Source organism: Rhopalosiphum maidis, chromosome 2, assembly GCF_003676215.2.
Source record: "Rhopalosiphum maidis isolate BTI-1 chromosome 2, ASM367621v3, whole genome shotgun sequence".
In the NCBI taxonomy this organism is placed as follows: Eukaryota; Metazoa; Arthropoda; class Insecta; order Hemiptera; family Aphididae; genus Rhopalosiphum; species Rhopalosiphum maidis.
This window is the reverse complement of record NC_040878.1, coordinates 63,388,305-63,415,768: the sequence shown is the minus strand read 5'-3', so window position 1 is coordinate 63,415,768 and position 27,464 is coordinate 63,388,305. Positions and strand designations below refer to the sequence as shown.

Sequence of the window (27,464 nt, the reverse complement as noted above, 5' to 3'; positions counted from 1 at the left end):
TTTGGTGAATACTTTAAGTATCTACGGTTACATTTTGTTTTTAAATTACAATAAACAACAAAATCGATTTTATCTTGTATTGATGTCCGTAAAATATAATGGGGATTCCATTTTTCTTTATTTTTTTTATTTTTTTATTTTTTTTTTGTTTTTCATGGTTATTTTTAAAAGTATAATTAGATCTAGTTTACAACCAGAAACTACCCGCAAAGTTAAAAACCACACATCTTTGTAAAATCGATACATTCATCGGAGTGATCAGGATCAAAAATTATATTTTTAACTCAAACACAATTATATTCAATTCAATTTACAATACTCACATCTAATTTTTGATTTATTGAAATAATATGTTTTAATTGGATTAAATATTTTTTTTTATTCAATGTAAATTATTTTCTACGTTCAAACAAAAATTTGTAAACTGACTTTAACACCACTGCATAGCGGGTATTGTCACATTTGTTTTAAAATACGCCAAATTGGAGAATGCTTAACCTAGTTTTAAATAGTAAGCTATTGTAAACTATGAAGAAGAACTTCGTACCTAAGTACTAATCATTAATATAATTCAATAAGTAAAGGTAAATACGTTGACAACTATAGTACTAGACTTGGAAAACGTGAGGGTTTGACGCAACCATCAACACTATTTCCAAGTTAAGTGGATCATATTTTTGAAAATATTACATATCCAATCAATAATTTTTTTTTTATTATTCAAAAAAATATATATTTCAGTTATTAAAATATTACATGAATATAAAATAAATGTAATTTTGGATCTAGTATTTTTAATACTAAGACCATTTTTACAAACTATTAATAAATATAGATTAATAATAATAACTAAAATGTTAAAAATACCATAAACCCCATATCTTCGAATCCATCATCATTGATCTATTATCCTTAGTACACAAAGTTGAATAACTTAAAAACTACTTGTTGCAATTTTTATTTTAATACGTCAACATTTTCAGAACATATATTTAATAAATAATTTGCTTCAGTACAGGACACTCCTTAAATAGTACGAAGATCTCAAAAAAATTGAAAATAAGGTTTTTAATATATTTCAAAATTATATAAATCAGAGTTTGAATAAATTCTTTATTTAAGAAAATAATGGGAATAAGTGTGTATAATGAATCACCAAATTCATATAGACTTGTAAGTAGTAAGTCTACTACAGTCATTTTAGAAAATTTTGTTGGTAAAATATAATTAATGTTTCTTTAAAATAAATTATAATATCTATTTTTGTTTATCATAACTCATGAGTATGGTTCTTTGTTTTTAAATTCATAACTGTACGAATAATATTTAATAAAAATATTATTCATGGTATATCAGGCCTAAATAATTCACATTTAGCTTTCTTAAATATTTAAATAACACAGATAAACTTTAAGGGAAAAGATAGTAAGAATAATTAATTGGAAACAAATTTTGTGAACAGTCACTGTTAGTGTTCGTAATGTCTAGGTAAGATTATGTATGTATAAGATACTAAGATAGAATAACGATAACTATGTAAAATCCTCAAATATTAGCAACTTAAAATAAATTGATTAACTTATACAATTATTATTTCTAATCAGTTATTCATTAAAATATTTTTTTATATTAATTAATTAAAAACAATAAATAATTTAAGTAATGTAAATCTTATTTTTTGTCTTATTAGATTTAAATTAAACTTTAATAATTATTATAATTAATTTCATAAATTATTGTATTTATTATTTATATAAAAAATATCCCTCAAAGATTTACTATATACTATTTTACATTGAAAAGAGTCATACAGATTTCATTACCTGACTACATCAAAATATTAAATTAGTGTTACTCTCATAAAAAGCTTATATATAGATGTAATGTATACAATTGATCAATGTCCTCATAATTTATTACAATTTCTCTATTCGCTAAATAGCAACATTTGTGAAAATAATTATAATGAAGATTATATTCAATGAGTCTGAAAAATATACATTTACTTACTTACCTACTATATATCTAATAAATACATGTATATACCTACTTTAAAAATGATTTTTATTTTCCTCAGATTTCAGTAAGACTTAGATAAAAATAAATTTAAAGATAAAATATTCCGAGTAATCAAATCTGTTTATAATTAAAGGTTACTAATCCTGAATCCAAAAATATAGTTTAATCAGCAAATGACCTTTTTGCTTTTATTTGAACAAAATTAACTCGGCAATTCAGCATAATTAATTTACACTGACTACGAATAGAGTATTATATTATTATAGTTCCGGTAACATTTATCAACATCTAATTTATTTTAAACAATACAATTATACACACAAAACAAGTAGAAAAAATGTTAAAATCAATTTATTTCACAAATAATTTATGTAAAATTAATATATTATTATACAAACCATTGTATAGATATATGAAAAAAATAATACCATACAGTTTATATGGAAAATGTATTTTAATTAATTTGTAAAACATAAACATCCGAAACTCTCTCTGAAAACTAAAATAATACTAAATGTTTAGTACATAATAAATAGTAATTATAATTTATAACAAACAAAAATACATAAATCAACTTGTTACAGTATAGTAGCTAAAACTCTGTAACGCATTAACGCGGATTCATAAGATCCATTATTAATTATTTTAGAATAATAATATGTGTATGGGTGTCAGTAATCATGCTTCTATTATCCTTTCTTATTATACTTTACTGAAGGATTATGACGAAAATCATCAGAGTTAATTCGTTACCTTCTAGAAAATCCAATATTAATTTCCTGGTTACAACTTATAAGTTATAAACTAATTTAAAATAATGTATTGTACATATAAAAAGTTTTTTTTTTTAGTTTCCTGTGATGTCAAAAATCTATTTATTTAAATGTATTTTACTCAATTTCAGTATGTTTTTCAATTATTACTAAATTATATGTATAAAATATCGAACATATTTGTAATACTATTCCTATAAAAGAAGCGAATTTATGCCTCGTTTTTACTGGTTTCAAGTTTTTGTTAGAAACAATACTCAAGTATCATATTCCTAATGGACTTGCTATTGATTGAACATTGAACACTTTGAAGATAGAATTTTAGACAAGTAATTATAGAAGTTCCAACCTATTTTTAAAAATAATTGCACATCTAGAAAAAAAAATTTGAATTAAATTATTATTTTATCATTGTATCATTTATGCCTTAATTTAAAATTCTATATTATTATATCATAGTTTATAATTTTAAGTTTCAATTTCTTAAACTATAAAATATAATTCTATAAAGGTTTTTTGACTAATATTTGTGTAATTTTTTTAATGCGATAAAATTGTGTACAAAAAATATTTATAAAATTAATTTCTCATAGTACACTGGATACATTTTGTCTTGCAATTTATTTTTGATCAATTTATCAATTTATCATTAATACTAAAAATTAGAGAGAGAGGTCAGTTACTCAATTCTATATTTTGCTAACTCCAAACTCGAATATAATTTTAAAACAAGAATAACACCGTTTATATATAATAATTAGACCCCAGCGATGGTCTTCATATTTTTTGGATGTACTTTCTTTTTACTTATTTTATTTTTATCATTTTAATTTCAAAATAAAATAGCGATTTTCCTCCAATATTTTTTTTTCGACCACTGGAGAAGAAGACTCGAACTAGACGTGTTTAATCGCGTTTATAATAATGTATGCTCACAATTGGACGGTTAACGTTTCACACGTAAATCTTAAAGATAATTTATTATTTGGACATCGAATTTAAAGTAATTAGATAGATGGAAGTATATATACTATCATGACATGAATGCCTCATGACTTACCTACTCGAATATCGTAAAGACAAATACGCGTAGTGCCACTTTAGACACGTAATTCGTTTTTATAATAAATGGCAAAGGCGGAGAGGGCGAGCGCACTATACAATATAATACTAACGACGCACCGTCATCGGCGGCGATTCAGCAACAGTTTCCGGGAGTAAGATAGAGCGCTGAGAAGGAGTTGATATTTTATACGGGAGGAGGGGGGAGCGCGTGTACCTACTCTTATACGACTCCGGATACTCGACCGCTGCCACCGCCGTCTCTGTTGCAGATAATAATCAATACCCCAGGCACGCGTATCACACAAGGATTCGTATGTGTGTGTGTTAGAGTTTCATACACAGTGATTCCGTGGTAAACGGCATGTGACTGTCGAACTCACAAAAATAAAAAAAGAGTTTAGGATTTATTCGATTTTACCAAGTGCTTAAGACGCGTGTACATTCGATCGTATATTATATATATGAACGAGAATATAACGAATGTATCGAAGAGAAATAGCTTAACACCTGTAGTACGAACCACCCGCATACCCTTTGACAGGTCGAAGAATATAGGATAGAAACCCACGAGCTGTCCTTGGACACCACGTGATGCTGGTTCCGCTGTGTTGTTAGCTATACGTTGATGAAAAGCTATCGTCAACAGTCGACACGATATATTTATACATCATAACTCATGAATCATGATATTATATTTTACTGTATATACATAAAGCTGGTTTTTGTTTTGATGGTGTTAGACACAAAAATAAAAAATACGTATAATAGTTATTAAAAATCAATACGTCATTCTTCGTACCATTAGGCTTAATATAATATGATATATGTGTCCACTCTAATTATTTAGAACACGATTATTTTTTAAATGATGGATAATATAATGATTGTCAAATAAATTATTTAAATAGATTTAATTGTATAAAGGATTTGTATTGATATTCGTTAAATATAAAGGATATAATATTATAATAGAGAGAAATAAATTCAAATTTGGGTCTCAATATGCAAGTGCTAATGGAAATTTGTGGTTTATAATACACACAATAGTCCCTAAAATCTCTTTGATAGTTTCCATTATAGAATACAACTTAACTGTTAAATATAATATTTTAAGTCATTCATTATTTTCATAAAGATAACACAAATATAATATAATATTATCAATGCATATTGAACAAAGAATAGCAGTTGATACTATTTTACTAAAAAAAAATTTGTCATCGAAAATAATCACACTAATTTTATAATTTGTTGTATCTGGTAGTTTTTTTTTTATTATTTAATTTAAGATATTATTTAAACATAACACAATCAATAAGATTCTGCTTCTGAATTTAATTACCTATCTCAATGAAAATAATTACTAATAAATAAAACTAAATTTTAAAAATAAATGCAATACCCAAACATCAATTGAGCTAAATTCGTTTATCGAATTATTTTCATAATAGCTACTGTGCTATTTTTTTAATTTAAAATATTTTTTAGCTCCACCAATTCTCCATCAACTGCGGTTACCTATCATAATTATGATTGCCAGTTTTCCAATGGGGAGGGTTTTTCAACATAAACGATTAACCAACGGACATCCGTAAACCCAACTACGCTAACCAAGCCACGTTTTAGCATAGAATATATAATATACCCCGAATTAGAATAAATGTTTTTTTTTAATAAATGAAGTGAAATAATATAGGTAAGTATAAAATCGTAAACAAATATTCTGAGATAAACCTTTAAATACGTGCGTAGTATGATGGTGCACAGAGTACATCGTTACGATAAAAAACTATTTAACGTGTTAAGTGAGTCTAATATTCCATGACCTTGAAACTAAGTTGACTTCTATAGAAAGTTATATATTCTTAATAATACATTAGCATACATTACTTTTACATCAAAAATACGTATAAAATAAACATCAAGCGTTATTCGTTCGTTTAGATAACACGGAAAAGTCGATTCGCAAGCATAGTACAGTTGAGGGGTGGATTGAAACCATATATAATGCATTAAAGAAATCAATATTATTTTTACCTAAAACATACCTATTTGTGTGTATGAATGTGCAGGAGATATAAAATAATAACAATTCACACCCCATTATTTTGGACCATTTGAACCGGGCATTAGAGATGACAAGATGCCAAAACTTCGGGTCTAGTAAAATGTTCTCCCTAGATAACCACTATTACAGTCATACTGCTATATTTGTAGCTCCCTCGACAGTGATTTACATATGATAAGCCACCAGTGCCGAAAACGCCGACTCCGTATTCTGTACCCACGACACCGTTTACTGCGCTGCCGAATCCACAGCACCCCCAGATATCATAGCATTGTTGCCGCCGTTTCTGAAGACCCATGACAATCAAAATTTGTGAAGGATTCGATAAAGTCAAACTCTTTACCGACCACAGAAACTATTGAGAAAGTATATTAGCGGATCACGATAACAACAGAAATTCTAAAATCCGCTGATCTTAACATAAGCCTCCTAATGAAAGGAAGCTCAGAGATCGACATTCAGTGACAATTTAATCGTTTCGCAGAAAAAACTATTAGGCATACAGAATGTATTCAAAATATAAATAAATTTCCAATGATTAATACAATTCAATAGGTATACAAACTGACATATTAAAATTATTGAAACAACGCGAATAAATATAATTATTTATTATGTTTATTATACACAAATATAAAATTAAATAAACCTACAATAATACTAATAGTAAAATTAATTATTTCCATAATAATATCAAAAAATACATTATGAAATATACTTCATGATATAGATTGACGATAATAGCTTCTAACATTTCTACTCAGGTGATGGATATAATATAATTTAAAATATAACACATCTATTGCAATGACTCAACCTCTATTAAACAGTGAAGTGGTAATATCGTGTTATACAAATAAAACAATTTGAAAAAATTATATTTTGATGTTCGTATTAACTATATTAGTATTATGTAACATGACTCAATTGCGTTTGGGAAATCCACAAAAAAATTAATTGCATATAAAAATAATAAACTAGGATAAAAAATTACTCCATGCGCGGCACCCACCAAAAGAATATCCTACCAAATGTAATACTTTTTTTTCTATTGAAACTAGGAAATTATACAGAATTGGTCTTTAAAAGAACTTTTAGTAAATATAATACTTATTAAAATCTGGTGTGTAGGCAATTTTGTATTATATATGTTATGTGTACTACTGATATATACAATACTTACTTACCATTGATAACATTCTAAAAAACTAATGCATCGAATGAATTTGACGAGAATTCCATTTGAGATCAAACAAAATGTTTAGTCCTCAACGACTATAGTACCCACTAATATTTTTGATGAATCATTACTATGAATAATTTTTTTAATACTTAAAATTACTTTTATTACTATAACTGATACAAGTTTCTGCTAAAAGCAATGACCACTATATTTAAATTATTTAAAAATATTATTAACATAATGTTATGTTATGATATAATAATGATTTTTAATACTTAATATACAAAATAGTTTAAACTAATATTCTAATGTAGTTATTATTAGAAACAATTTCTTTTAAACCAGAATAACCAATTTTTTTTCCATTGCAATTATAAAATGCATGTACTTAATCTATCTTACATAAAAAAATGATTGCGTTCCCTTCCATCCTTTCATTTAAATGTGTTTACATAAAAAAACACATTTTACACAAGGACAAATTACTGTATTTTATAAGGTACTAAAATATCGCACCCTTGTGTCAAGTATATGGAAATTCATCAACGAAAAAAAGAAAGGCATTCATGACAGACTTCCGAATCTCTTGATTAATAGTTATACTTCCGACATATTCAAACATTCAAACTTAAATTTATAATTCCTGATTTTATTAGCGACCATACTTTTATCAACTCACTTTTTGCTTCTTCGAAAAATTATAACCAACACTAAAAGCCTAAAACTAGGTTATTATTGTTGCTTACATAACTTACATGATACTTATTTATTTATTATGACATATTATATCGTATTTTTTTAAAAAATAAATATTCCTTAGTAATATTAATTTTAACAATAGAACAAGTTTTCTTGACTTTTTAAGAAAATAAATAACTATAATATTGAGAATTTACTTATAGTTTTCAATAACGCAACAGGCAAAATATGAACAAGATGAATAAAAACTATTTATATTTATATTTTTACTTAAAATTATAAAGCTTTGGTAATGTTAAATATGTGTTTAAGCGTACTCGTCATTTAATTTTAAATCTAGAAAAATAATCATTCATCCATAGCTCATATAAACTATAACATGATCGATTACAAAATAGTATTATAGTATTAGAAGAACTTCTATCATTATTCTATATTATACCCTAAATATTATATTAATCTGACTTTATATTACAAGAGAAAAATTCTAACAAACAAACTATTTTCACTCACTAAATTATGACTATGAATTATTACACGACAAAAATTGTAATGAGTACAAAGGTGAAGGCTAAGCTAACTTTTTCGATCATTAAAAAAAAAGTCTTGGCATGTGACAAATTTTGATTCATTACATTGAACGGTCATACATAATTTAATACAGCTAGTGTGAAAATGTACAGTACACATCCACTAATATTATATGGACAGCTGGTATAGATAGCTGAAGTTTTGAAATCGTTTTATCATTGTCATTTTGAAATTTGAAAAACTTCTAGTTTCAATGAAGCATGTTTTTATAAGTTTAAAACTGACTTGAGTTTATCTTTAAGAAGTTTAGCTTGAAATTTATTTAGGTATTTTTAGTTTTTTTTTTTTAATAACCAACAGTTTGTTTACAGGTTGGCTGTTAATGCAATATTCTGTTTAAAATTTAAACCTATTATTGGCCAAATATATTTTTCTATACATATTTAATACTAAAACATTTTATCCATGCGTATTTATTGAACATACATACATCCACCACATTGTTTGTTTAATACAATAGTACCATACTTTTTCACAGAAAAAAAAGATTACAAATTATATTTATTAATATTTTTATTGACTTATGCAATTTGTTTGGTAAAATATTTAAAGCAGATAAACAAAAAAAAATTAGAATAAATAAAATTATAAAATATTTTATACTCTTATTTATATATATATGAAGCATGCAAATTATACATTCAATTTTCACTTAATTCAGTTCTAATAAAAGGTATTGATAACCAATAGAACAAAATTTTAAGTGTATTTTTTTTATATATATAGTCTAATAATATTGAAAATTTAGTTTTAAGAATAGTTTTATCTTATTAAGATAATATTGATTTACAACTATTAATTTTAATAAATCTATAATATTCAATCGTATTTATGACATAAATGATTTTTCGATTATGCGATGAGTAAGTAAAAATTATAAAAATATTTTTCATCTTTGATTTAAATAATATACAACGTTTATTAAATAAATATAATAAAATATTAACATTGATTTATTTGCCTAATTAAATTATCTTTCTTATATTTCAAATCCACATAACGTACTTATTGATAGATAATTTATGTTAGAGGCCAGAAACCCCAAACAACATTAAATATTGAAATCTGATTAATATTACAGTAGCTAGCAATTGAATATGAAGGACACTACATTCAAAATACTCACTGAAAAAAAATTATGTTCTTGAAAGTACTTGTACGGTTCACCTACTTGTTTATATTTCTTAAAAAGTTCTCGATAAGTTTCTCCTTTTATTTCATTTTTTTCACCCCATTTGTAAGCTGCATTTCTTTTCTACTCTATAAACACAGAACATTATTTTCTCGTCGTAGCCATGTCAAAGGCAGCTGATTACTCCATTTACGACATTTCACCCCTCCCATGTATCACCATTATGTTTTACACACGCACACATATTTTCACCTTTATTTTCTATTTTTCGTTTTTTTTTTCTATCCTTGGTAAATTTATCGAGTGATTATTTTTTTTATTCTCTCATCCAATCGATTGTTAACATCGTTATTAAGTCTGTTTATGAACAGTAATAAACCGTTAAAGCTTTTACACAATAATGCACGCCCATGTAGCATACGCATACTAATACTAATACTATTGAAAACTGTTTTCGAATTTCAGAAAACATATCAGAGAATCCTCGAAATACTAATTGAATTATCAAGAAGGATATGTTACATCACTATAGCTATTATTTTCCTAAGAAAATTAACACCGTAGTGAAAACAGAACGATGTTAGTATGCGAGTTCATTAAAATCCATTCAACTCTGAATTAAACACTAACCTTGTTGATGAATGACATGACGTTTGTTGGTATCATTTTGTTAGATTTGTTTTGCTCTTCCCACGGTGTTTTGGAATATTAATATCTGACACACTATTGAAAGTACATTGAGTTCCACGCTAGGATCTCGGGTTACGTGGCATATGGAAATGTATTTTGCCAGACGATCGAATTAAATCCGTGAACGGCATAAATCCTCATTTTTTCTTATTCTGCATATCTGTCAACAAACCAATAAGATAATGTTATACAATATTATGTGACAATGTAAAATTTAACTTATAATCATTTTTTTTTTCATATTTTTTACTAATGTCAGATGACTGATGAGTCTTAAAAATTACAATGAGTTCTTCCCTAATGGATACCATTAAATATCGGATGTTATTTTTGAGAACACACTACAAACTTTCTATAAATTTAACCTACTGAATTTAACACTCTAAAAGTGTCCAATATATACTTTTTAAACCATGCATATCACCTTTCATTTTTTTAGAATGCTCGTAAACACTTCTATTGCCTCGTCTATGAATTGAACATTTGATAAAAGAGTTTATTTTACAATTCTTCAAATAGTTTTTGCAGCAAAAATAAAATTTATCAAAATAAATGTAAATAAATATAAGCAGTACACATTTTTAATAAAATCTTTACCAATCTTAACTCAAGATTTTTCCATGTATTCAATGATAATATCATTCCTTTATATTATCTTAAATAAACTCACTTCAAATTAATTTTGAATATTTAAATACATTGTAGTTTACATAGTTTGATTGTTGTATTATTATATACTCGTATTTATAACTTTACCAATGACTTAACCTTAAAATATATATAATATCATTTAAGGATTTAAAATTATTATTTAGTACACATCTAATAACTATTATTATTTATTAAAAATCATATAAGAATAGTAATTTTTTACAAAAAAATATTTTCCCAATATATAAATATCAATCTATAATCTTCAATAGACGATATTATTCATCACTTTTAAATATGACAATAGCAAGCTAATAAACTTATGCTGTTTATGATCTATGCATATGACGTAGTCAAGTTTAAAATCATTAATCACCTATGTGAAACAGTTCAAATTTACACGTCATTACCATGAGAAATATTAATATTATTAACTATAGAAACTACATTATGAAACCTTTAAAAAAATATATTAATTAATAAACAACAATCGTTATCCCAACAAATTATCCTATATTAAGTTAAATAATCTTTATCTAATTATTTTTATTTAAATAAATATCTAATAAATATTGTTACCTAATAATATTTTAAATGATAATATAATAATAAGACATAAATTACTTTAAAAATGTATTTTTTTTTTTTTTAATAATGTTTAGACTAGCATATAATATAATATTTTAAAGACAGTAATTATTTAAACATATCAAGTACCTGTATACATAACTAAAAGTTAAAGTTACCTATATTTAAATATAGTTAATAGATACTCATAAGTGAATTAGTAGTATTATTCGTTTATAGATATTAAGAATAATATACTTACTTAATAGCCAATAGGTTATTAATATTATAAATTAAAATTAAATGTACTTTAATTTCCATTCACTAAATTAGTTTTGGGTGAAATACATTTCAATGCCTATATAATATACACCATTTTCAATAAAATAATTATATTTTAAATTTTAAATTTTCTAAAAAAATGATTTCATAAAATATAGTATATAAGTTTACTCATAATAATAATCATAAACATTATTTTCTAACTTGATAAAAAAATTTAAATAATATTAACTAGGTATCGTATACAAAAATTTATCCATTACCTAATATTGATATAAAATTTTTAAATTTAAAAGTTATAAAATTTAAATTTTTCTAATAAGTAGGTTTTATTTATTGAACACGATAGTTAAGCAATAATTAATGTATTTTTTCATCATTTAAACTTACCTATAAATATAAAATTGATTGAATAACATTAAAATTTAGCAGTTAAATCATAGATTGTACTAAAAAAAAGTACATATAGTAATAAAACCCTGTTCTCATTTATTAATTCATTCTTGAACTATCAAATTTTCTGTAATTTACGTCAAGTTGTTCAAATTATACAAATATAAATTCCTAATAATAATTTGGTGGATTCCATGTAAAATATATAACACTATATATTAGTTATCATAATAAAGATTCAAACATTTAATGTATACTATGAGAAAATAGTTATCTAAATACCAAATGTTTTAGTATCGATTATCATAATTGTATTTTAAACAAATTTTACATCTACATATTTACAAAATATGTATAAAGCAAGCTAAAAATGTATAGCTTAATGAATAATTTGAAATTTCAATTTAGAACGTAAACAAAAATTACGAAATATTAGGCTGACTAGCTGACAACAAATAAACACCGATCTATATTTGTTATCTTAATTTGTTTTTGTTTCTTACTGTTCCAATTAATAATAATGAGTGTTGTTACAATATTTAATACCATATACGTACCGTATATAATTTAAAAATATGAAATATAAAATAAAAAATAATTGACAATAATCCTTTTTAGAATGTATATAATATATCATTATTAATACAGTTTAATATATATAATCCAGGATATAATTACATAAAACTTTTTCAAAACTATTGGTTTTACAATTTTTAATTAACGACCCTATAATTTATGACAGTAATTCTCAACCTTTTACGGTCCACGATCCACTTAGGGTACTAAAACAACCCTTTTAAAAATAAATCCAGATAGTTTAGGTTAGAGCAATGGTCTTAATTTGATCATCTCAATACTGTTTAGTTGTGTGTTATGATAATACATTTCAACTCAATAAAAAATCTTTGCATTCAAAGTCTAATACTTCAGAACTTGGTGATAAATCTCGCTCGTTGCCCAATTTTTTAAGACGTTATGATGGTTGTTGATGTTGATATATTTTTTTTTTATCATTACAAAAGCACTTGAGGAAATCTAAAAATTACCTATTCAAAATTGATACCTACGATATTATCGTAACTATAAATTTATAAATGTGGGTACTTTTTGAAATGTCTATTTATCCCTTCGAAAAAGTGTTCATAAATGTTCTAAAAGAAAATGATATGAACATGATTGTACATCAAATACAGTCATCGATTTATTCATAATTTATGACAGTTAAATAACCAAATATCACATAACTTAAATATATTGGTTATCATATGTTGGTACGAGTATTTATTACACTCATATTTTTCATTACAACATAATAAATTTAATGAAAAATAAAAAATAAGAGATATGATCTTAAGGTAAATAAAAAAATATTAAGAAAATGTTGTAATATGTAAATTGTTCCCTCCTAGATTTTGCTAACCCCTTCGATATTTTATCTAATAAAATGTACTTAAACCGTGATTTTTTTTTTTGTTGCCATGGCAACTATGAAAACTGAATAATATTTTAAAAACTTAAAACAAAGAAATTATCTGTTTATATACGAGTACACATATTTATTTCTATATTTATATTTAATGCATTAATTTTTTCGTGAATAAATTTAAGTTCCATTTTATTATTACATTATTGTATAGACGATCGCTTGTAGTTCTGGAATAAACAACAAGTATATAACTGCGATGTTTTACAATTATGATAAAGGTGAAACATATTGACACAAAAAAAAGTAATAATAAATTAACAGTGAAATTAAAAGAGGGTTGAACCAAAAAGCCCATTTATACGGTAAAATAAACTCTGTTAAAACTATAAGAAAATTTGTTAGTCAATATATATATTTTTTTCATCATCACACCACTATAGTTTCAAGAAATTGAGAAAAATAATCGTAAGCAATTAAAGTATCTAAAAGTCATTAGCAGTCGAGTAAAATTACAAATTATTAACACAACAAGCAAAAGTGATCACGACTTCAATAGATTAATGATAGCACCTTAACTTGACTTTTTTGTGAATAAGTAGATCACCATTGAATAAGATCTTTATTACATGACTAAATACCTATTTTATTTTCATACTGTAAAACATACATCTTATAATAGGAATATTATCATTTTTTGAACTTTCGATCTAGACTACTTAAATGTAATAAAATATCTCATTAAATATGTAATAATATCAAATGCATTTCACATTCGTAAAAGAAAATTCCAAAATAACCTTACTACGCACCAAGATTTAATAAATAAATCTGAAAAAAATGTACAATAATATAGAGTCAAAGAACCATATTTCTATGTTTTTTTGAGCTAGCTATAAAAAAAAAAAAAAACGAAAAAAACAGGTATTTTGTCACAAATATCACTTTAATAATACTTTTAATTTATAGTAATTTAATTTTAAATCTTCTGAAATATAAACATATAGAGTATTTTAGTTAATTTAGAACATATAATCAACAGCAAAAAAATATTTTATTCGAAATTATTAAACACTGGCAAACCAAATATTCAGATTATGTCTATGTACAATAATTATTGTAATAATATACTAAATAAATATTGCTACTATAATAATATATTAATTTAAATAATAATATCGATAAATTCTAATAGTTTATTATTATTATAATTAATAAAAGTAAAAAAAAACTAATAATATTGTAAACAAAAAACTTATTGTTTAAATGGAATTTAAATTTAATATTCAATTAAATATTAAAGTAAAAATAAATTTAAAGTCAAAAAGAAACATAATTATTATGGTGTTCTATAATCAACATCAACAATTTAAACAGATTAAGTCAATCAAATTATAACACGTATTAAACTAAACGTAAAACAGATTTATTACCAGAGGTTACTATTTTGACTTGCTGTAAAAAGGCCCTACCGATTAATGCTATACGGACCTGAAACCGCCGATATTTGCTCATTCTGTATCATTGGCAGTGTGGAATGTGTGGATGATATTATTTAATAATAACAATATTATTGACTATCGCTTTAACTTATCTATAGAAATTCAATATAATATATAAGCCTACTAATCATTTCTTATATTTGTGGTTCCTCGCCATTATAAACCACATCATATATTTACATTTTTATTATAATTTATAAACACTTATCTAATACATAAACTCATGTTTGAGGCATACCTATAAATCTGATTGTATCAAAAATCACAAAAATATCATTTTATTGAACTATCTTGTCTCTAAATCACTCCACAATTAGTCACAGTTTTTATTTTTATTTGAAATTTAAATCATTTAACGGATACTGAAATATGTTAATATACATTATTGTTATTTGACAAGTAACAAAATTATTCAGTCAATAACATTGTTTATATAAATAATTGCATCCACAATTATTACGCTGAATACAATTATAATACTTTATATTGTATATATTTGTATATAATACCGAATAACCTATAATGGTATCGAATATGTTTTACATTTATAATTTGTAGTATGTATCTACGATACTTATTTTAAAATATTCAAATGAATAAGATAATAATAATCATCAAGCTGTTATTATTTTTTCATAGAAATCTCAATACAAAAAGTAATAATAATTCTTTTTTTTTCAATCGCATAATATTATATTCAATGAATATAATTTATAAATTCATTCTATACATGTAATTATTAAATCATTTATTATTTTAAAAATATATATTCCTTTCGATTAAATAAATATAATAAAAATGGAAATAAATATAAACTAATACATTTGTCATTTAATTTTATATAAATACTAGGGTACCCTATCTCCTACTCACTTTTCTTATTGACTTTTTGAAGTTATAGGCTTCTGCAGCCCAACTTTGTATCCTGAAATTTATTATATTATAAGTAAAAAAAATAAATTATTTCTCTATTTTAATTATTATCTTAATCGGAATTATTATTTTTTTTTTCCAATGTACACGCCATACATTTTTCGTAGTACTTTTTGTCATAGCTTTTATCTCCGTCAAAAAACTTAGGCCCAATCTTTCTACTCAAATTATGTTAAAACTCGATATGATTTATGTATTTATAAATTTGTGATAGAAAAAACTTATGAAGAATTATTACTATTACTATAATGTTTTTTATAATTTTTGGAGATTATAAATATACAAAAGTTTTTCAAATAATAATGAAATAAACATTAAAAATTTTGAAAATAATAAATACAGTTTAAGCAAATTTTAGTTACCCATATAATAAATTATATTATTAATAACTGCTTATGTGAAATATTATTATTTGTATCGTATTGAATGTATGTTATTTATAACAGTTTTAAAATATTTAAAATGATGAAACATTTAAATCTTTTAAACAAAATTTTCTTTTATAATATTACATTCATAACGCATAAATCAATGACTTATAATGTTTATATCAAAAAAAAGTAATTAAAATAATACTTTATACTTAAGGAATGCTGGCAAAATGCTTATGCCGTGTGTCTCAAAAAACGGGATACACTTTATCACTCATTACCCTTTAAATATTTTTCATTTCTGTTTGCGGGATGTTAAATTAGACAAATTGATCATAAATTTCTATTACTAACAATTTTGCGCATGCGCAACACACTTAATTTTTTTAAAAAAATTTTTTTAACCCCTATTTTTAATATCATTTTGGAATTTCTCAATTTTTTTCAACCAGTTTTGATTAATCAAAATGTATTCTAAACCCAAAATTGGTGAAATTGGAGCTAGATATAACGTTAAAAAAATGTATTAAATTAATTTTTTTTTTTTAGTTAACGTATTTTTTCGTTCTAAACACCATTTGATACTTTATACATTTATTATTAATAATAAATTATTTACTATCTATGAATTATTTAAGAAAAAAATACGTTGAATAAAAAAAAAAATTAATTAAATAGATTTTTTAAAAATTTATACCTAGCTCTAATTTCGCCAATTTTGGGTTTAAAATACATTTTGATAAATCAAAATTGCTTGAAAAAAATTAATTAATTCAAAAATGATATTGAAAATAGGGGTTGTCATTAAAAAAAAATGTAGTTGTGTTGCGGATGTGCAAAATATACGAGTTAAGAAAATTGTAAGTCATAGGAATTTTTGATCCATTTGTCTAGTTTAACATCCCGCAAAAAGAATTGAAAAATATTTAATGGGTAATGAGTGATAAAGTGTACCCTGTTTTCTGGGATACATTTTATATAATTTGTTATTTTTATTATAAATGTAGGTATAACTAATATTATAAGTAAATTTTTATTTTATAAATAAGACGCAGGTCGCATCTGACAATTACGAAAGCCACATGTGGCTCGCAAGTCACAAGTTGGTCACCCCTATTATAAACTAACAAATGATAAAGTGTTATTAATCGAGTAACAAACTCGTGAACAAATTTATATTTAAAAAACACATCGTTTTTTATATCGTATTTATATAAGTATGAATACTTAGCTCGAAGTTTGATCATCATATACAGCTTTATTACTTACAATATTCTATATATCCCAACTCTGATAATGTTATGCTTATTCTGCAATATTCCATATAGCCATGTAGGTATTTATTACTAAATTTCGAATATAAAACGATTTATCAGTTTTTATTGGAAAACGAGCTGGGATGGTTAAAACTACATGTTCTGCTTGCAGAATACGAATGCACCAAATGATGATGGTTATTTTATCACATCCAGCTGAAACACGTTTGTTTGGATTAAGAAAAAAAAGTACTAGAATTACATATCTACAATTGAACCACGTACATTCAGCTAAAATCTTATCGAAAAACACTCGAATCTCTATAACCACATGAAAAATAATTAAAGTTAATATTTATTTCAAATCATATGTTATCTTTTAAAGTATGCCGATAGCTATTAATTCTAAAAAAAATATAAACTTAAGAATTAGTGGGAATTTGATAACTACTTCACCTATACGATAAGTGAATTCTTTATTAAAACCTATCTGTAATAGTAGTCTATTTAAAATATTAACTATCTCTATAAACATAAGTATTTTGAAAAAAAAAACAAATTTAAATAAAAATGGTTTCCTTTAAATTTGTATTTATTAAGATCAGTATAAATCATCGCAAGTTAAAAAATAACTAGTTTATATACAATTTTTATTGTTTTTAAATCAAATTTTATAGTTTATTATTAAGAAAGAAAAATTTGATTTTATATTATGGCAACATTAATTTTATTAATTATTGTATTACTTACATAGGTATGTTTTATTTTTGAACAACCTAATTGTTAATAGCATAAATCACATATATAGTAATATTAAAATCATATAAATAAAAAAAAAAAATCTTCTTCAAAAAAAATGATTAAAACCGAGTAATCTCGTAGTAGCTATCTACTGCATATCTAATCAAGTTTTAACGATATAAAATCTACTTTTCTTTAATGTATGATTACCGTTTGGGAGCGAATTATGATTAATTACAATTTCTCGTGGTCCGTGAAGGATATTATATTTTCAGTATTTACTATCTAATTTATTTACTTTCAGTAACCTAATATGATTATATTATGAAAATATTCAATTATAATTTAACCCACCTACTTAAAATGTACGTATGTGACTATAATAATATACAAAATCCAATCTAACATTTCAACGAGTATATTTTACTTTATATACAATATACGTAAGCCATTGACATAACATTATAATGCCATTGTTAAGTTACCATGATGATATACATTGTAGTGCATACATATACACCATCATACATGTATATTGAGTATTGAAAATTGACATATGTATAAAGTACTTAAATACCAACAATATTTTTTTTTTTTACTTTTTTACACAGAAACATTAAAAAATGTAGAACACAAGTATTATAATGGTATGAGTTAATATATTATACAATAGGTATAGTTGAAAACATTTTATTTTTGTATATTAATATTGCGTATAATTAAACGTATTTGATATAAATTACACAAATTTAACTTAAATTTTATGTAAAATTATATTACAAATATCTGTGGGTCTATTAAAAAATGTAATTCATAAGGTAAATAACTAATAAAATTATGAAATTCAAAATATTTTCCATTCGTCGTTAGCTTCTGTATCTATATCAATACAGCTATATATATGATAATCACCACAAAAAAGTAGCCGTAAGTAATATATTAATTTATGTATTAAATTTATAGCAATAACTCATCAAAGATATGAATATTTTTATAAAATTTAAATAATTTCTTTTCAGTGATTACCAATAAAATCCATCAATCAAATTCGAAGACGGATGATCAAAACATGTTATTTATGGGTTACGTCCTTAAAACATACATTATAAAACTGAATCAATATCGAAAGGTTTTTGATGAATACAGCAAATAAAAATATTTTGAGTATCTAAGCAAAAATTATATACAGTATTTTTTTAGATCAAAGTATAAAAAACATTATCAAGATTTTGTTTAAAACGTGCACCTTTATACTACTTATATTTCTTCTGTCAAAAACTATCTAACTGGAAATTTGAAAAATGATCTCTTTGAAGAATCATAATATTGTATATTTAATTTTTAATCTATAACGATTAGTGGGATATTTTTTAGTTTTATAATTGCCTCGAATATTATCTTTAGTTCTGAAATAATATTTATATATGTTTTTAAACAGCTTTAATACAACATTTTACAAGAAATAAAACTTTTTTGTAATTATAATATAATTTATTACTTATACAAATTATTATAATACTCTGTTTTCATTGAAAATACAATATTTTATTACACCTATATATGTTTGATAAATTTTGCATTATCTTTTTTATACTGAATTATGTATAATGTCCTGCAAGATTATTGCTTTTAAAAAATCATTCAACACAAAAAATGTTTGGCAAAATGTCTTATTAATAAGTACAAATAAATAAAGTAAATACCTCTTGCTGTCTCCACGAAAGCGATCGAAAAACCCAAATAATAACTTATTAAATAAAATATATTAATGATACTCGTAATAATTTAGTAAGCTATTAATGAAAGAATAGAAAACTAGGTGTAAACGGTTTATATACATTTTCTGGATAAGCATTTCATCAGCTTATGTATAAATCCCAATTAACAACTATCTAAACAACGCATTAACAGAATATAGAATGAAGTTACACATTATAAATTAGAATATTTTCATATGTTAATAAAGCATATTATAAATGAAATATAAATTTAAAAAATTAATACATACATAATTTGCACTTTACTATAACCCATAGCTTAGATGCTAAAAAAAAATAATCATGATAATTAAAAATAGGTAAATTATTGGACATTCAGTTATTTTACGAAAAACGTGTATACAGAATGTCCCGCGAGAATTTACCCATTGCGATATCTCCTGAAATAATGGAGATATCATAATTCTGGTTTTTCAATAAGATTCACGGAGACAAGAACTACAAATATTTCATGTTTTAATTTATTTTTATGTTTTGGTAAAAAATTTAAAAAATATATTTTTTTATTTAATTATTTAAAAAAAATTGAAGATAGCCATTTTGTAGAGTTTTTTTTCTAAAAATATTAGCGATTTAACATTTTAATTTCATCAATTTCCTGATTTTTAATATTTTTTCTAGTTTCGAAAAAATTGCAAAATTATTATTATGTTTATATCTTTCCAAAAAAAGGGACAAGATAATAATATCAAAACATTAAATTAGGTATTTAAATTGTGGACTATGCCATTTTCAAATTACCAACAAGCCATAAAATATTAACTATTACGTATTTATACATTGGCGGACAAAATACCTTTTTTTACTAAATTCAAAGTAAACAAAATACATTTGTTTTATCTATTTATTATAATTATTATAATATAACCGTATTTAAAACTAAGTATAACAAAAATGTACATATTGATATTTTTTACAATAGTTATTAACTTTATTTCAAAATTTAACAATGTTGAAGAAATAAAATATGACATTTATTGCGAGCCATACTGAAACCCGTTTGCCAAACGTACGAGCACGCAGGCCACATGTTTGATACAATGATAACACTATGGCACTATCGTATTAAATAATTCATAGTTTTTTCAAAACTAGAAAAAATATTAAAAATCAGGAAATTGATAAAATTAAAATTATAAAACGTCAATATTTTCAGAAAAAAAAAATCTACAAAATAGCTATCTTCAATTTTTTTTTAAATAATTAAATAAAAAAATACATTTTTTAACTTTTTTACCAAAACATAAAAATTAATTAAAACAAAAAATATCTGTAGTTCTTGTCCCTGTGAATCTTATTAAAAAACTAGAATTATTATATCTCCATTATTTCAGGAGATATTGCAATGGGTAAATCCTCGCGGGACACCCTGTATTATCTGTGTATCTACGTGAACCAACCTAACCTAACCTAACCTTAAATATAAAAAAATTTAAATTATTGAATGTTTTATAATAAATATAAAATAATAACGATTTTAGATTCGGAATGGAGCGATGAATACATTAAGTAACTTAAATATTAGAACCTATAAAAAAAAAATTATATATGTTTTTTTTTATGAATACACGATATATTTATTGTTAATAAAATGCTTCGATTTCCAACATCAAGGGAAATTTAGGATATATAGGATATTAATAGATCTAATTTGCAATTTAAGTTAAAATTCAGTATGTTTTTTTTTAGATGATCTAGAAAACCAAATAGAAAATTTAAAAAAAAAACATAGAAATGTTTACGCTAAGCTAGATGACTAAATTGTTATCTATATTCTATTTATAATTTAAAAAAGAATAAACTTGAAATTTTCACCAAATATTTATATTATCATTTTCTATATTGTATGGTATCATTTTCAAAATACTTTTTCATAATTTGAGCTACGTCAATAAAAAATTATTTGACGGGTCAAAATTATTGAAAATTTAATCCTCATCAAAATTCCATAAAATTGCTATTATGTAGTTGAAATTCATAAAAAGTTTTTGTTTCATATTTAAGTTTTGAACATTTAATTCAATAATCTATATAAATAGTACATACTGAAAATATAATATCTAAAAAATAAATTAAGATAATTATTTATTTTTAGATATTTTAAAATTAGATTTGAATGAAATCACATATTTAAACGATCAATAACGATGTTAATTATTTTATTATAATTTAAAATCATTATTTGTGGAAACTTAAAACTTTTATCTATATTATATAATTATAAATTATTGTATACGTAATATTTTTAGTTTATTTTAAAATAATAACTTTTTATATTATGAATCTATTGTTGCTATTTTACGGTATTTACAGAAAGGTAAAATTAAATTTCTAGTTATATTGTTATATAAATTTCTATAATATGATATAAATGTATATTATTATTACAATAATTAAATACTACACTATCCAAAAACAAATTATACTAACCTACCACAATACTAAAATAAATAAACGGCTTTAATAGCCATGTAAAAAAACATTCCACGAAATATACTTAGTGATATTATATAGACTGACAGACCGTTTTCGTTTAGAATCATTTTTCGTATACAATGATATATCATTGAATTCAAATTGAACACATTCATAATAGTGACACACTCGACACTTAATATAAAACAGCTTGCCTAACTTTTTTTTAACGTCAACAATTTACAAAAAAAAAAAATACATTACGGTATTATCAGTACTACACAAAATAGTAATTAATAATAACGTTTGTTTATAACCTAATTTAAATGTATTTTACTAATATGTATTCTTAATCCAACTTATTATAGTAAAATTATCGTAAAAATAACTATAGGGAATCAATACAAAAACGTATGATTAAATAGTAAAGAAATTTTTGTAACCTTTAACTAAGTGTACAATACTACAATATCAATTTTTTATATTTGATAAGAAAATATAAAATGTACTTGAAAAATTTGTATACAAATAACAATATAAAGTTATTATTTCCCTCCATGAGATAATATCAGTTATTCGAGTGAACATCACACATGGTTCAATTTCACATGAATGCGTTTCTATCTTTATTTCCAAGTCTCTCAAACATTGTAGAAACATTTTTAGAATCATAAATATTTCATCAAAACTCATTAAAACCTTACTTATTTAATTGAATACAGTATGATCTCAATAACTTGAAACCATAGATCTCCTTCAATGACGTAAAATATTTACATTTAAATACATTTCCAAATTTTAATATTATAATAATGACTAAAAATAGATATATATTATGCATCTTTTATCATATAGGCACAACCTGTTCATATTATTTTTCGTTTCAGTAAAAATATTATCGAGTAAAATAAGGTATATCAAAATATATAATGTACCCACATAAATAATATATAATATATATATATAACAAATACTTCTATTTATAAATTGAAGATTAAATAAAAGTAATACGTTAATTGTAATTTTATTATTCAATAATACTGAATGCAGTTTTTCTAATGCAACTTAAACATTATTGGTATGTGCATATTTTACTATAATATAATATACAGGTTTCCAATGATTTAAACAACAAATAAGAATATAATACTTAAATTCACAAGTTAGAACCTATGATTTTTTTTTCCTGTTATAATTTTATTTATATTTTTACAAGCTTTTTATAAATGAAACAATGCAAAGTTAATAAGTTACCTATAATAAAATAAAATAGACATGGTTTAAAAAAAAAATTTATCTTCTACTGGAAGAAGTCCGACAAGACATATGAATAAACCACCAATACTTTTAAAAACAAAAATTAAGAATTAAGAATAAACAAATGTTTTACATTTTAACGTTTATCAATTATTGACATTGTATTGGTTTATATTCTCATTTAGATTAACATCCCAGCAAAATATAATTTTCAATTAAATTATAATAATTGTAAATAAGTTGAGATAAATAAATTTCAATGTGCAGTATTGAGGAAGAATTCACGTATCAAAAACTTGTCATTAGCCCTATAATGGTAAATTAAAATAAGCTTCGCCTTATTTTGGAATTAATAACGAACTCCCAGCTTTATTATGATTATAAATCTTTAGAACTTTTGATTTATAACCTTAAAAAAACGAATAATGTTAGTTATAATAATTTAATAATATTTTAAAACAAAGTGATAATTAAAATATATTAATATATTAAAACTGTTTTTAAAATAAAGAATTTTAATGATTAAAATTAAAAGTTAATTAATATTATAGATAAACAAATTAACTAAACAAATGTCAAAAAGCAATTATTGTATATCTATTTTTTTTTTTAATGTATGAACATTTTTTTTTAATAATATTTTCAACAGATATTATAATTTCCAAAAAATTATAAAATCAAATGCATTATTCATAAAAAAAAAAACAATTCAACTTTACCGTAACAAAGTTAATGTATTCACTTTATTGTTTTATCACTATAATATAATATCAAATAGGTAGGTAGGTTATTATTGATTTTACTAAAGTGATTCAAAAACGGTGCTTAGAAGGATATTATCGGTTATGTAAAAGAACGGTTGTTATTCACAACATAATTTAACTTTTTTTTTTAAATAAATAATAATATACTGATGATTTTCCTTATATTGCTATACTTTGAATGTATATTACAATGATCATTTTTTTTTTTTTTTAATTTATACAGTTACACATTATGTAATTGTTAAATATGTAATGTTACTGTGTGTCTAATTCATACAACAATACAACTTTATCTATATTTTATACACCTTAAATTTAACTTAATTTTAAATGGATGCAGATTCTGCAACTTCATAATTTTAAATTAGTAAAGTTTTATGGGATTATATGTATATAAAATAGGTACATAATTATTATCTTCTATTAAATTAATCATATATTATATAGGCCCATAAAATATTATTTAATACATACTGTTTAATGTGTAGTGTGCGCACTGCGCAATCTATATAGATTATCTTCATGGTATAAATTAAAATAGGTATATCCCATAGGAGTATATATCTTGATATTTTTTTTTCATTATTTCCATTTATAGGTACAGTGTATACCATTGACTTTTAATAAAGATATTTATTTTTTTTTTAGAAATATTAACAATAAATATTACTTCTCAACCATAAAAAATGAACAGATTACATGTAAAGTTTAAACATTTTCAAATTTTAAAACATTTATAGAAGATGAAATGAAGAACAGCTTAAATTAGGGTAACATAAATACATAATCAGTACAGGAGTAGTACAATGTAGAAATCGAGAGAGGAAAACAGTCTTTTCGCATTTTTTGTAATATAAAAAAGAACAGGACAGTTCATTAGCATACAATATAATATAATAAAAGTTAATTAAATCATCACCACTGTTTAGAATAAAACAGTAGAAACGATTGAGCTTCAAATAAAATTAGTGATTAGATAGCTCACCATAGTCAGTAGGAATCCAGGTGTTTAACACTATTACAGCGTGACCAACCTTTAGGATTTAAAATCATAGATCAATGTAAATTTTATGAAACCTTTTTAAAATACATAGGCGTAGAATTTTGGAAGAATTTACCATTTGAACTACCAGAGTATTTCCATTTTAAGTTCTAAAGTATATTAGTGAATTGACAAAACAGCGGGATAAAATCGGAATAATTCCCAGTTTGAAACCTTAATAAATAAATAGGACCATTTAGAAACGAAGGACGAAATATGAGAACGCTTTAAATCGTAGAATATTATCATCCAAAATTAGACCCAAATAGAGGTGCAGAGACAACGGGAAGTTGATCATCACCCTTATGAAACATAGTAGAATTAATTATTGTTTTCTTATGATAACCACTACCTTGCATAGTAAAAGCATAACTACATTAACTTGATAATAAATTATTATTTTGTATTTTATAACATATTACAATTTATATCACATATTATATGCACTGCCTCAGTAAGATAATAACGTTTGATTTCGAATCTTTTCAAGTTAAAATTGTGTACAATAACTGCCTCAAATGATATGTTTCAAGTTCATTCCAAATTTTTATTAAAGACATAATGTTTAACTGAATATAAAAAAAATATATGTGATTGATAAAATATTATTGATAGGAATACAGTGTTCCATGAGAATTTACCCATTGCGATATCTCCTGACATAATGGAGATATCATAATTCTGGTTTTTTAATACGATTCACAGGGACAAGAACTGTAAATATTTTATATTTTAATTAATTTTAATGGTTTGGTAAAAAGTTTAAAAAAAATATTTTTTTATTTAATTATTTTCAAAAAAAATTTAGTTAGTCATTTTGTAGAGTTCATTTTTCTGAAAATATTGAAGTTTATTTCATTAGTCTCTTAGTTTTTAATATTTTTTCTAGTTTCAAAAAAAACTGCAAATTATTTAATACGATAGTGGTACCTATCATAGTATCATTGTATCAAACATATTGTGGCCTCGCGTGCTCATACAGCCGGCAAATGCTTTCAGTGTGGCTCGCAATGTTCGAAAAAATATTAAAAATAATATTTTTAGAAACATGAACTCTAAAAACTGGCTATCTTAAAATATTTTTGAAAATAATTAAATAATATAATATATTTTTTAACTTTTTCACCAAAACATTAAAATAAATTGACAAATCAAATATTTGTAGTTCTTGTTGTCCTTATGAATCTTATTAAAAAACCAAAATTATGATGTCTCTATTATTTCAGGAGATATCGCTATAGGTAAATCCTCGTGAGACTTTTTATATATGTATAATAGATAGCACGTCCATGCAATTGACTTATTTTTTTAAAACCATATAAAAATGAATAAATGATTTTCTCCAGTATCAACTAACTACTATAAAATATTAACAAATATTTACAATTTATAAAATATTATCCATCAATATTATATATAAATATATTTTAGACTTATAAGTGAGTCATTGAAATATTATTAAATAATAATTATCTTACAGTTAATAATTAAATAAAATACAAATATGTACTTATAAATTAGCTATCATGTATATATTATACACGAAATCATATGTTTATCGTAAATCAAATAATATATGTCCGTATAACTACACTTGTTATAACATATATAGACAAAAAAATGTAAATTATGAATCTAATTCTTAGAAATTAAAATGTTTGAAATTATATAACGGATAAAGTATTTTCTGATTCACTATATAAATAAAATCACTCAATAAACCTATAATTTTTTTATTTATAAATCACAATCCCCATTAAAACCAGCATGCAGTTAAGCTTAATAGCAAAATTTAAAATGTCTAGAATTCGATTTTTTTTTAATGTAGAAGTAACAGAAATGTACTTCAATACTTATAACTCTAAAATT

The 27,464-nt window shown here is 23.4% G+C and overlaps 1 protein-coding gene across 2 annotated transcripts in view; it reads right to left on the bottom strand.

The window, feature by feature from the left end:
• Window positions 1–27,464, bottom strand: part of LOC113553652 (regulating synaptic membrane exocytosis protein 1) — a 186,865-nt gene that overhangs the window by 143,811 nt on the left and 15,590 nt on the right. For both annotated transcript variants that reach the window (XM_026957101.1, XM_026957100.1), the window contains exon 2: window positions 10,161–10,380. In XM_026957101.1, the coding sequence (XP_026812902.1) occupies window positions 10,161–10,196 (36 nt within the window). In that variant the 5' untranslated portion in view covers window positions 10,197–10,380. The remainder of the gene's footprint in view (window positions 1–10,160; window positions 10,381–27,464) is intronic.